The 13,743-nt window shown below is 47.5% G+C and overlaps 2 protein-coding genes across 2 annotated transcripts; one reads left to right on the top strand and one right to left on the bottom strand.

Moving 5' to 3' along the window:
- Positions 1-940: 940 nt before the first annotated feature.
- Positions 941-4,081, bottom strand: CCDC87 (coiled-coil domain containing 87). The gene has a single exon (XM_080985592.1). It carries the CDS (start codon positions 3,925-3,927, stop codon positions 1,330-1,332), a length of 2,598 nt encoding a protein of 865 aa, XP_080841718.1. The 5' UTR covers positions 3,928-4,081; the 3' UTR covers positions 941-1,329.
- A 73-nt stretch (positions 4,082-4,154) lies between these two features.
- Positions 4,155-13,297, top strand: CCS (copper chaperone for superoxide dismutase). The gene is made up of 8 exons (XM_080985596.1): positions 4,155-4,330; positions 5,188-5,260; positions 6,694-6,831; positions 8,569-8,749; positions 8,853-8,913; positions 9,921-9,998; positions 10,937-11,040; positions 12,047-13,297. Exons 1-8 carry the CDS (start codon positions 4,292-4,294, stop codon positions 12,198-12,200), a joined length of 828 nt encoding a protein of 275 aa, XP_080841722.1. The 5' UTR covers positions 4,155-4,291; the 3' UTR covers positions 12,201-13,297.
- The last annotated feature ends 446 nt before the right edge of the window (positions 13,298-13,743 follow it).

Below are 13,743 nucleotides of genomic sequence, written 5' to 3'. Positions count from 1 at the left end.
AGACACAAACAAGAACGAAAGCAAAGCAAAACAACCCCCCATACACATCTAAAAGTACATGGAATGTTAATTGGCCAAAGGCTTGGTTGAAGAGATTTTTTTGCCTGGTGCCTAAAGGTGTATAATGAAGGTGCCAGGCAAGCCTCCCTGGGGAGAGCATGCCACAAATGGGGAGCCACTGCAGAAAAGGTCCACTCTCATGTTACCAACCGGCAGACCTCTCCTGGAATCCATTTGCAATAGCCAGAGAAGACTGAAGAGGACTGAGGGGAGAAAGTTGGGTGTCTACTATAGAGATAAGCAACTGGCAGCTCTGCCAAATCCAGCCCCCGAAAGGATTTTAGCTGCCTCTTTGTTACTAACAGGTATGAATAGTTTCATATGATAACGTAACGACTTGAAAACCACTCTGGAATGAGGATTGTGGTCTTGGTTTCTACTGTAGGAAAACTAGTTGCTGACAACCACCACCGTTGCTCTACATCTACCCACAACAACAACAACAACAACAATCGTTGCTCTACATCTACCCTCCAGTTGCCATGTGAGATTGATGGGTAAGCTAGGTCCCCCATTACTCAACTATGGGACGGAACAGAACCCCACCACCCCAGCTCCATCAAGGGCAACCTGTACTGTATGCTTGCAGTTTGCTAGAACCTTTGGTACAGTAGCCAAAACTCTGAAGACACACTAAATTGCCACATCCCGCTTCCTCCATCCCCCAGGGGCACTGTCACAGGCTGGACACAACCTGTGCCAGAGGCCCTGGGAGATTGAAGAGAATGTGCATGGCAGGCACATCATGATTCTTTGCAAAATCATGGTCTAATAGAATTCCGGATAAGATGGCAAGGTAAGCCATAGGGAAGAAATTCATAGCAGGCCTAATGTGGTCTGTAAGCAATTACTTCAAAGATCATGGCAGCACTTCAAATAATGAGGACAAGAAACATTTTTAATTTGAGGATATCGGGAACCTTAAATTCTTCATAGGATCCAGTTCATTTGTGGATAAGGCACATCTCACAAACTGACAACCCTTCTGAAATTTGGAATGAGCTAAACGTATTCTGGACGTTTGGTGCATGCCCACATTTTCCCCACCACCACTCTCTGCCCTTTCCCTTATTCCACCAATAGACCATGGCACTACAAACTGAATCTAGGTTGTTGGGGTCTGCCTCCATGTTTCTCAACCTTTGGCTTGGCTGAAGGAGAGGTCTGTTGGAAAAGTATGTGGATGGATTTGGTGCATGTGCAGAAAAGATGTCTTCTCCACTGCCATCTTGGTGTGTTGGCCAGTGAACTAAACAGTGGTACCAGTCTTTAAGGGATAGGAGGAAGTCTTCTAATTAGGCCCCTTTTCTGGACAACTCTCCTCAATGTATTGGCACGTCGCTCCTGCTGTAGCCAATAGAGCATCTCCACTGTATCCCATGCCATCTTCTGCAGGTATGGGCGTCCCTTGTAGGTCACTGTGTCATTGTAAGACTCTTTGATATTGTTCAGGATGATATAGAGCTCTGAGTCATACTGGGCCAACTCAGAGCGCAAGCGGTTCCTGGTTCTGGATTCCTTCATTCGTGCTATGAAGGAGCGGGGGGCCAGGTTGAACAAGCGGTTTGGATTCGAAGCAGTTTCTTCAAACTGTTCCAAATCAGCCAGCAGGAGTTCTCGGTCCTGGATAGACCGTGCTGCTGTCTCCCAAGCTTGGAGCATGTCTGGGAGCAGCCAGTAATATGGGTTGGAGCTGTACTTAATTGCCATATCCAGCCTTTCCTGTTCAGAGAAATGAAGAACTGTCCACAGTCTTTCCAGCCTTCTCTGAAAGACCTTGAGATCCTCAGATGTGTGGTCAGAGCAAAAAACATTTTCCAACCCCCGCAGCATGGCACATTGGGAATTCCACTTCCCATGCTCAAACTCTTCCTTCTTGGTTTGAAGTTCAGCAGCTTTCTTTATCACGTCTCTCTTCACTTTCACTTGTTTCTTTACTTGCACCTCATCTAATACAGGCTGTTGCTCCTCATCTTCCTTAACGCTGTATAAATGAAATATCACTGGCAAATAGTCAGACTCCTTGGTGCCAATGTATTTCAAGTAATCATCAGTGTTGAATGTTGCTTTCCACCATTTAAGCCAAGAGGTTTTTTTACCAGTATTTTTTTTGAAGGGTACATTTGGGCTCTCTGACACTTCCTCAGGGACAAATGGTCCAGGTGGCAGGATGTTACTCAGCTCTTTATTAATGACCTGTTCACTTTTCCCCCTAGTCAATGTTGAGGAAGCAAAGCACCCAGCCAGTTCAATGTTGGTTGCAGGGGATTCTATCATGGGCCCTAGGTCAAATTTCAGGTGGTCTTTTGGGATAGTATTCATTAGTTCCTTGTACATCTCCCTGACCTCTTCACCAGTGGAAAGATTTGCATCTAGAGACTTCACTGTAGCATTATCTATCTCTCCAAGGAGGTGGTTGTAAATTACTGGACATATCTCCATAGACACAGCTTCTACATAGGTTCTTTCTGACACTTGCATATCAGCTGCCTTCACAACCATCCTTTCGTTGACTTTAAAGTTCACTGTTGCAGCCTGAGGATGTGTGGCTGGGGCAGCAATCATGGTGTTCTTCCGTGACATCTCAAAGGACTCCTCTCGTTGCAGAGAGCAAAGTATTCTCTGAAGCTGCTCAAGGCGAACCTCATTAGTCTTGCGCCGTGTCAAGGCTTTAATTAGGGGAGGGAGCTCTAAATCCTCATCCTGCTCTCCTTTCTGCTGGCTGCTTTTCAGGACTGTTCTCTGTGCTAGTCTTCGGAGGTCCTCAGCCAGCCCGGCCATTCCCTTGAGCCCATCATCTTCAGTGGTCTCACCATAATGACAAGGCAGATCAGGGCTGATAGGGCGCACAGATAAACGAATTCCAAGTTCATCTGCTAGGAGCTGTCCAACTCTCATATTGGGCAACGACTGGCTCCTCTTGAGACTGCTGGAAATGGCATGCTTAACCCGCTGGAGTTTAGGCCGATCTCCTAAAGTACTGGTGCATGAGCATGGCATTGTCATCACATCAGACTGCATTTGTCTAAAGTGGCTACTAGAGTTTGGTCTTGGTAGATTTAACTGCTTTATTTTGTTCATGTCTAACAAAGGTAAGTCCTCCAATTCCTTGATATCCTTCGCTATCTTCTGTCTCATCGTTGGTATGTGAGGTTTCATAAGCCTGATGAAGAAGTCAATGCTGAAATGCAGATTGCACGCGTCCATCTGCGTTGACCTCCAACCCGCCATACTAACCCGTTTCCTGGACGTTTCAGTCTGGCGGAGTTGCAGGGTCTTCGTGTCCATTATTAGGCGGTGGCGGACAGCTGCTACATTGAGGAGCCTGGAACAGTCCAGAGAGAGTTGGGCAGAGAAGCGAGTTAGGTTAGCACAGTCCGTGAAGACAGACAGTGCACGATGGCGCTCCATGACAGACAGATAGCGACGGAAAAGGTGCTGGCATACCAAGCCAATGTAAGTCACCAGGTGCTGGTAGAGTTCCCTATTTTCCTGGGGACTGAAGGCTGGGTCATATAGGGAACGTTGTACATCCTTAAAGATGTGCTTGACCTCAGTTAGGATGACCTGCTGGAAGGCCCGCTGGTGTGGGCTGGGTATTTGCTGCCACTGGGTCCCCACCTCCATCCGGCCTTTTAGCAGCTGCATGAGGTTGGCCAGGGAGATGGGCACAGGCACAGGCTTCTGCAGGGACGAGATGGCAGAGGACCCTTTGTCGATCGAGCTCCTCAACCTGGAGACGGTGGCCGGGAAGAGGGACAGGGGGGCGAGGATCCGCTGGTAGTGGTCATGCAGCTGCTGGCTGGCCTTTTCCGTGTTGTCTAGGGCGTACACCTCGCGCCGGGGAAGCGCGACAAACGAATTCATGGTGGGGAGCTCGGCGGAAGCTGCAGCTGCAGCAGCAACAGCAACCCCAAGGTGGCTTATGGAGTGGTCGTCATGGTTACTCCACAACGGACTACTCGGCGCCAATCGGCTTCCCCGAGGGACGCTGAGCGCGAGAGTTTGGTTCCGGACCTGGTAAAAGGGCGCGCGGACTCCGAAGAGGAGGGGGCAGGAAGTGACGTCACCTCCGTTTACTGATCTTTTTACAGGACGAGTCGGTCGCCGATCATAGAGATGAGCTAGTGTGGCAGGTCAGCGACTTCCGGGTTCCTGTTTTGTGTTTGTGCAAGCGGGTCCGGCGGGCAACATTTCCCCGTGAAGGGAAAGGAAGGAGGCGGCGGCGGCGATGGAGGCACCTCCAGGAGGCGGTGGAGGCAGCTGCAAGGTAGGATAGAATCCCCCGCCGGGGGTGGACCACTAATTCCTTTGACCAGCCGTTATCTCGCCTTAAAAAGCAGAAGCATGACATGCAGAAAACCCAGCAGGGGAAGTTTTTTTCTCGCCGCGTCTGCCCCTGTTGTGTTTCTGCCCGCTATGGCAAACATGCAGGAAGCCTTCCGTGAGGGTGGGTGGAATTGTTACCTTTTATCGGATGGTTGGAGAAACGGGCGGGTGGTTGGAGAAACGGGCGGCAGAACAGACGTGCAAAGTCCTCCTCCAACGGTAGCTCCAGTTAGGAACGATCGCGCAGCGAGGGATGGAAAGGCCCTCCTCTGCCTGAGGCCCTGGAAAGCCATTTCCAGTCAGAAGAGACAGTGCTCAACTTGATGGACACATACAGCTTACATATACACAATAGATATATAGCTTTAATACTATTAGTGTTTAATTGCTTTTTAATGAATATCTTTTCATGCTTTTATCTTTTAAATTGCCTTGATTACCGGTTTGGGGGAAAGGCGGGATATAAAGATGATGACAATAAACGTGCTGGATGATGGTGTCCATGGACAGGGTATGAAGCAGAAAGGCTGTTGAATGGGTGAAGGATTCAAACTACTGCCCCTAATATAGTACTAACCTTATCCTGTGAACATAATGTGCTAAGGAGGGCCACCTGCCCACCAGGTTCAGCACTGTTCCTCCTGCTTTCCTTGAATAGTGTTTGGTAATTTGAAATCATGTTCCAGCTGCAGATCAGTAAGAGTTATTCTGTATTCTACATAAAACGACATTTTTATTTCTTTCCTTTTTTAAATAAGCAGCTTTGGACTCATATGAGCTTCTCTCGCCTTTTTACAGCTGGAGTTTGCTGTCCAGATGATGTGTCAGAATTGTGTTGAGGCCATTCAGTCATCTCTGCAGGGAATACCAGGTGATCAGATGGTGAAGGCCTGTGGCATTTGTCAGGATACTATGACCCTCCAGATGCTGTTGAACTCCAACTACCATCAGCCCTAGCCAGCAAGGATGATGGTAGTTGAAGCTGAATAACATCTGAAGGGACAATTCTAAACCCTGTCCAGGGAGTGGGCATTTTTCCTGTTCCTTGGGCGCACTGCAATTTTATTTCCCCCCACTGCTCACATTGACACTCCTCAGAAAGCACAGCAGTACTAAAAAAAATGTGTTGCAATATCAGCACAATTGTCCATCTAGGTCTTCCATCTTGTCTACAGCTACCATACAACATCAAAAGCCTTTCTCCAGGTGCTTCTGTCTAAATCTGCCAAGATAAGTGTGGGGAATCTTTGGCCATCCATATATCTCTGAACTTACAGCTCCCATCATCTCTGGTTGTGCTTGCTGGAGCTGATAGGAGCTGTTGATCAGCAACATCTGGAAAGCCAAAGGTTTCCCACACCTCCCCTTGCAGAAGGGCCTTTTTAATGGAACAATCTACTCAGGGAGGTCCATCAAACCTAGATACTCCCTGATTTCAGGTGCCAGTCTAATTCCTGAGCTTTTACGCTTGTTCTCCTTTTCTCTGATAAACTTCTCCCAGCCAGGTGTTTGTATCATTTTCTTGATTTGTGCTGTTTTTGATTTTAATTGTTAGCTACCTTGTGACATTGCTAAAACATATGGCTATCCATTTAGAAAGGAAACAGTGACTATACAGATGCCACCAGGAGAATAAGAAGCAGGGGTAAAGATATGTCAGAAGGCCACTGAACCTATGACAAAAAAACCCAGACAAAGTCACGCTAAAGTGACATTTTGGTCTACTGTCTTGCTTCAGAATAGCAGTCAATGCCCAAACATTGACAACAACATCTACCCCCAGTGTGGGAATCCTAGTGCCAAATTTGGCAAAGACATCTTGAGGTAGCCAGTCCTATGGAGAACAGATGGACAGACAGACAAATCACTTTCCAAAATATATAGCAGATTGGTGGTACTCAACAGGCAGGTTTGTGTGGGACGAATCATACTGTTGGAATGGTCCTCAGGGGTCATCTAGTCCAACCCCCTGCCAGTGTAGGAAATTTATTACCGCAGCATCCCTGATCACTGGCCATCCAGATTGTGTTTCGAAACCTCCAGCAAAGTTGCGAGTCCACCACCTTCCAAGGCAGTTGGTTCCACAGCCAGAACACCTACGCCATCAGGAAGGTCTTCTGAATGTTTTGTGTTAAGGATAAAGGAGGAGACTCTTGTTATGAGTAAAAGTGGTGGCTTGTCAGGGGAGCAGGGCAGTTTAATGGACTAGTGTGGAATACGACAGTCGCATCATGGCAGTGACTTCTGTCTTTGCACTTCACCTTCTCCTCCCCTATCTCTTTCCACCTCCTACCTCTTCCCCAGGCCTCCAGGTGCTTAACGTCCAGCTGGAATCTCAGAGTGTGCTGGTGGAGACTAGCCTTGGTGCTGAGAAGGTCCAAAGCCTATTGGAGAGCACCGGACGCAGTGCTGTGCTGAAAGGGATGGGGGCTGCTGTGCCTGGTAAGCTGATTCTGCCTCACCTCCTTCCAGCTTCCCACCTAGAATATCTCCACAACAAACTTCAAAACTGGTTTTCAATAGGTGCCAAGCATCATGGCTTCTTCATCTCCTCCCAAGTGAATATTGGCAATTTTAGCTAACCAGGGGGTTGGGTGAGGGGCGGGCTAAGGATTTTTATCAGAAAATGTGCTGGTACAGAGAAGAAGAGTGGCTAGAGCAGGAGTTGTCAACCTCCCCTCCTGCCATCGAGAGTGACATTTGCTCATGGGCAACTTGTCAGTGGCTGTCGGCCATCTTCTCTCTTTCTCCACCCATCAGTCTGTGTGGGGGATCGACAAGCCATCCCTGCCAAAGGCCTAAATGGGTAACTTGCCAAGGACTTTTGACCTTAGGCCTAGGGCTAGATCACTGGATCAGAGTAGACTCATGGAAATTAATTAACATGACTAATTTAAGGCCATTAATTTTAACAACCCACTCTAAGTAGAACTTAGTTGGATACCACCCATGATTGCCCACCACCACCAAAATTGATAAGTGGGGATGGGGAAGATAGTGACCAGGCGGGGTTGAACTCCCTGTGCACCATCTGACGGGTGGAGGGTTGCAATTCTGCTTTCTACACAGATGGGCTGCATGTGTCAGTTCCCCACCAAGAACTGGCATATGCAGCTGAACTTAGCAGGACTGAATCCTCTGCCCATCTGCAGGTTCAGCCCTGCGAGATGCAGGGATCAACTGTGTGTGCCACTTCAAGTCCTGGAAAGTCAAGCAGGGGAAAACTCCCTGCTCAGTACCCATAGGCTGTTCACAGGGGTTGACAGCACCCATCAAACATTGTGATGATGTCACCTGATTGACAGGTAGCCGTGGTTTAACCACAACAGCCTTGCAGGCAAAAATAGGAACCCCTAGCAAGCTAAGTGTGTTCCATGGGTCAGAAGTTTCTCACCCCTGTCCTAGGGCCACAGGCTGCCTACCCCTATTCTAGAGCGTTCATTGTTATTGCAGGAGTTGCAGATTCTCTCGCCCTCCCTGCTTATGTGTAAAAGCATCGTTATTAACAACACAGTTTCTTTATAAGTTCCAACTTTAACTTAAGATTTCTGCCTTAAGGTTCCACCCTAAGATCACAGTCACAGCAACATTGTTTTCCCACAATATTCTTTCCCCACAGAGGAAGTGATGGCCAATTTACTTTCAGTTTCCCAGCCACAAGAAGAAGAAAAAGAAAGAAAGATTTCCCCTTAGTTGCTTAATCTTTATCGTCAATCATAAATCGGGCTTTTTGCTGTGCCTTAGACACTTTAACGACCAGTTTTCTCTCTCTTATTAAAGACAGAAAGTGGCTCTTGCAAGTTTTCCGACAGTGAGTTTTCATCTGCCGGCTGATAAATCTTGCTGTTACAGGCTATCCTGTCCCAAAAATGTTTAAGGGAGGATGCAGAACTTATGAAGGGTTCTTATGAGGAGTTTGGATGCAGTGTCAGTTCAGACAGCAGAAAACAGTTTTGATCAGAGCATTTGAGGTTACTCCCTTGATCACTCTTTATCCCACTGTGATTTTGTCTGATTACCATCAATCGCCAAAAAATTAACTTCTGTCAGCAGAGAGTAGACAGAGAGACAGTCAGTCCGCCATTTCCTCCCCTGGAAGTCTCTTGGTCCTGAGAGTGACATATGCAAGGGAACTCCTCGAAGCAAGCAGCAAACTTGTGCGACCTCTTCCCTTTATAGGGAGTCTCGGTGCTGCCGCTGTGGCAATGGTGTCTGGCCCAGGGTTGGTCCAGGGTGTGGTGAGGTTCTTGCAGCTGTCCCCACAAAGCTGCCTCATTGATGGTGCCATTGATGGTCTGGAGCCGGGGCTGCACGGCCTGCATGTGCATGAGTTTGGGGATGTCACCAATTCCTGCGACAGGTGAGAGGCATTAACAGGCACCTTCTGAGGCTTCTCCTTGGCTTTAGGGAGCCCTTTCTTTCACTGACTCTCGGTATCAAAACTTTTCTTGTGTCTCAAACAGCTGTGGAGACCACTTCAATCCTCATGGGGAATGTCATGGGGGTCCCCAGGATGTTCATAGGGTGAGTTTGTGGCATCACCAGGTATTAAATTCCTTAAGGCAGGGGTGGGAACCCTCCAGGTCCCTCCTGATGTTGAGGTGGTTGTTTTGTTTTCATATTGATGAGTGCTGTGCTTTAACTCTGCATTTTTGTTCTGCTCATAAGTCACCAAAAGACTGTTTTTTAACTAGGTGACTGATAAATGAAATTAATTGTTAAACCGGGACCATGAGCCAGTTTAAAGAACTTTCAGTTGATTAATTACAGTAACCAAGTGTGTAACTGATAATGTACAAGCTATTGCTCATTTGTTAGAAGGGGCACCCCCTTTCATTCCCTATTGCAATAACTTTTCAGATCCAAAATAACCTCAAAAATAAATAAAGAACTGTGTCCTGAACTCTCATTGTCTCCAATTAAAACCTGCCCATAGTGATTTAAAATTTACTCCCAACCAATTAATAATAAAGTAACTGAATGAAATGAAATGTTTGCAGCCCTGATTTGGAACCCACTTCCAATTTTGGGAGTTAAGGGCAGGCTAAGCATCCATTTGTGGGTATGATCCAGTGGTGTGAACTTTTATATCTTTAAAAAACACAAGAAGTGGGCAGAGGGTGAGCGTTGAAGGAGAGGCAAGCATCTTTTGCCTTCTTCAGGGAAAGGCAGCATTTGGTGAAAGCTCTTTAGAATCAGACGAATTTGGTGTAGCACTCGCAGGTTCCCTCAGGCTGCCAAATTGACTGCCACCAACAACTTTTTCTGCTTCCCTGCCAAACTCATGGGGAGATCCATGCCTAAGCCCATGCATGGTCCCTTGCCATGTAAATTGCACTCCTCCAACAGTTACTTGATGGGCTGGCTGGGAGCATGGTTGTGATGGGGAGGAAGGCATGGAGGAAGGCAAGGGATTAATATGTGTTTGTGTTGCGTGTTTGAGAGGGAGGGAGAGAGAAAGGGAACGGACATAGTGGTTTTGGGCTGAGCTGCCCAGAATCTAACTGTGCTTCCTGGGGGTCTGTTTGCAGCATGCTGGGGATCTTGGAAATATCTTGGCGGCTGATGATGGAAGGGCTTCCTTCCGGATGGAAGACAACCAGCTGAAGGTGAGGCTTCCTAGAGGATGTGAGGGGCACAGTGAGTGGGCTTGTGATCAAAAAACTGATAGAAACAACAAGACACAGGACAGCTGATTCCTTTTCCTTTCCCCTTTCTTCAGAATCAATAGATCCCTTCTTCCAGTGTAGGAAAATTTTATAGTTTGATTAACTCCTGTAGGGATGGCATCGCAGAGTGAGGGCACACCCTCCTCCGCAGCATAAGATAAGCTACAGCTGTCTAGCCGCCATGTCCACTCCTTGACCTTTTGTCTCCTCAGCAGTGTTCAATGTCCTGACCTTTACCTCCTTTGCAAATGGGAATATGGCGTGGTGGAGCAAGTTGCATAGATAACTAGGCAACACCCAGGGGGCTCGGGATTGGAGAAGTATAAAGGGCAAAGTCCTGAATGTATCTTGCTGGTTTTGTATATCTTGCTGATAAAAAGAGCCTTTGCTAAGCTAGCAATCAGCTTGGTCCTGCACAGCTCACTTGCATCCCAACTCCCGTGTCGGCTCTGTTATGTCTACAAACTCCAGTATCTTTTCCACAGAGCAAACCTTGTGCTGTATTAAACAGACTTTCCTGAGCTCCCTCCTATCAATGCACACCACACCCACCCCTGCCTCAAGGCTTTGTGTGACGCACTTCCCAGTCAAAATGACCTTTCTGTGGTATTGCTCATGAAACCTGCTTTGCCTGTCAGTTTTCTTCTGTTGTTGGCAGCTTCTCTCAGAGCATTGAGAGTGGTCAGGAACACACCGTGTTGCAGCACTTCATCCAGTGGCCAAACAGTTTTGTTATGACCCAATAGTTTGGGCAGAGTTGTTTTCAGTTTAGGATAAAGTACAATAGTGCCCCTTGCACGGCCAGCATTGCTGGGAGCTGCCACCATCACTAGAGCGACAAAGACTGGTTGCACATGCATTGCTATGCTCCATTTTAGGTTCATGACATCATCGGCCGCTCACTGGTGGTAGACGCAGGGCAGGACGACTTGGGCCGTGGAAGCCACCCGCTCTCAAAAGTCACTGGAAATTCGGGTGAGAGGTAAGAAGGATTAGAGTTTGTTGAGTTCTCTTTGTCTGCTGCAAGGTGGGACACCTGACCTAGGAAGCTGTCTAAAACCAGGGCAGATTCTTTGTCCATCAGACATAGCATTGCCTACTCTGGCTCACTGAAAACCAACAGGGCCTTTGGCAGACCCAAGTCTTTCCTGTTACCTGGAGGTTGCTTGCCTGGACTCCTCAGAACCTTGAGGAAAAGGTTAGCCAGTGATTGATCGCCCAACCGGTTTTCCATTTAAACAGGTACTGCAGGGTGAGGAACTGTCAGCTTGTAGACCTCCAGGCCTCCCCATTCGGTCCATGAGGCCATTTTCAGTAGGCCACGCCACCCATATGGCATGGGCAAAGGGCAAGACTTCAGAGGAGCAATCGGGAGCTTAAAGCTCCCAGTTGTTCTTTGGTCAAGCAAGGTGCACCCATAAGACTGCTCCTTCACACCCTCCCACCAGTGCTTCTCCTTCAAACTTCTGCATTGCAAAAACAGGTCACCTGATAACATTCTGACATCCAGTAGGTGTCCCCAACCACTTGTAAAATTTTGTTGCAGGGGTGGGAGGTATAGGGGAGATAAGGATCCTGTTCTTGCCAGCCAGATCATTTCCCCACCCACCACGATATGCAGTGCATCTCTGGAGTTGGATTTGACTGTGTCGTCTGCTGGGTCTTCTTTTGTGTTTGTGGCTGTTTTTTTAATATCATTTTTCAAACATACCCAAGTGTTTCCAGAGCTTGAGCTGTGGGAAGGCAGCTGCAAAACTATTTTAAGTCAATAATGCAGCGGTTCTCAACCTGTGGGTCCCCAGATGTTGTTGGACTACAACTCCCACCCCTGGGCTCTGGCCTTCCTAGCTAGGGGAGATGGGAGTTGTAGTTCAACAACATTTGGGGACCCACAGGTTGAGAAAGGCTGCAATAATGGGATGCAGAGACCTGGTCTAGGGGTCCTCTCTGCAGCTAAGGACTTAAGCCACCTTCCTTTTCCTTCCCAGAGTGGCCTGTGGAATCATTGCGCGCTCCGCCGGCCTCTTCCAGAACCCCAAGAAAATATGCACCTGCGATGGAGTGACGCTGTGGGAAGAACGGGAGCGTCCTGCAGCCAAGCCAGACCAGAAAGCCGCTGGCCAACCCACCTCTCATCTCTAGGCTTTGCAGTTCTGCCCAGGCTCTCCTTGGGCTAGGACGTCCCGAGGGTTCCAGCTGCTTTCATTTTCCTGTGTCTCCTAAGTGCAATGTGTTAGGCAGGAGTTCAACAGGTGCTGCTTTGTAGTGGCGTAGTAATGGCAAGCGCTTAGCCCCTTGAATGTCTTAATTGTGAAGTTCTTAAACGGCACAGGAGGAGGAAATGTAGCCTATTCAGCAGTGACATGGTAAAGCATCAGTCCTTGTGAGGTATGTGTCATATGAATGAATTCTTGTCTGAATTCTAAAATAGTCATTTGTGAGCAAAGAGTTTGTTGGAAAGTGTTGTTGCTCTTCCAGTGTCTTTGGGCCACCCATAAACAAGTCCACTAACTTTATCTTTGGGTGTTTCAAGTGCCTTATTTTCAGACACACTCACTTTGATTGTAGCCAATGAGTCCTACTCTCAAGTATATCCATTGGAAATCAGTGGACTTAAGTTAATCATGGCCCTTGGTTTCAATGGGTCTACTCTGGTAGGACTTTGCTGGCTGCTTCTCACTTTCTTGACCTTCTGTGTTGCCAATTAAGGATCTTGGTTGAACTTTGGAGGTGGTGTTTTCTGCAATAAACCTTCACTATGATTCTGTATATAATCCAAGGTAAATGAACACAACACTTAACCATTGGTACTCCAGGTCTTGTTGGACTCCCAACTCCCATCAGCCTTGGCCATTGGCCAGTGCTGGCTGGGGCTGTAGAGAGTTGAAGTCCCAGAACACCTGAAGGGACACACAGGTTTCCCATCCTTGCCCTTGGGACACAGAGTTGGGGAAGGTAATGGGTGGCTATCCCCCCATCTTTCAGTGCATGTTTAATGAGCAGAATAGGGAAACTAATCCAGCTTAATAATTGTGAGTATGGAAACACAGGAGGGGGCGTTATTGTGAATAAATAAATGCACAGTAGTTGTCATGTTGGGTTTGTGGCTGCCTTATGTGCTACAGTGCATGTTTTGGGGAGATGGGAAGGGGAATCCATGACTTCTGAGGTGTGCATACTCTAGACCCGTGCCATTATGCTCTTAATAGAACCATTAAAACTTAAAATTCTTTTTAGTAGCTATCCAGTCTTATTTGGCTTGACATGTTCATTGGTGTGTATATCTGGCATGAGAGCAATGTTTTGTGGTGTATTCAGAGAATTCCTGAAGTTTGCATTTTTTCTTTCATGCTTTGCCTGGGACAGAAGCATAACATGTCTGCCTTGTGTGCAAAACTAAGCAGGGTCTGGGACCCTTTCAACTCTACCTATCAGGAATTTCCTTGCATAGAAGTCACTCAAGTTTGTGGGATTTTCAGCTGAACACTGAATTTGAGCTAGGAAGGGAAGGAGTTTGAGACCATTTAATAACTCTGAAACAAACAAGATGGAGATATTGGTATGCCCTAAGAAACCCTGATGTTTGCAGAAGAATCCCGCATCCCAAAATGTCATTGAGGACAGCGCCCGCTGTAGCTGAAGAATGTCATGCTGATTTGGGGAAAAGGGGAGGTTGGGAATTTGA

Source organism: Podarcis pityusensis (genome assembly GCF_964106645.2).
Source record: "Podarcis pityusensis genome assembly, chromosome: 16".
Taxonomy (NCBI): domain Eukaryota; kingdom Metazoa; phylum Chordata; class Lepidosauria; order Squamata; family Lacertidae; genus Podarcis; species Podarcis pityusensis.
Note: the sequence above shows the minus strand (reverse complement) of the source record. Positions and strands in the feature narration are given on the sequence as shown.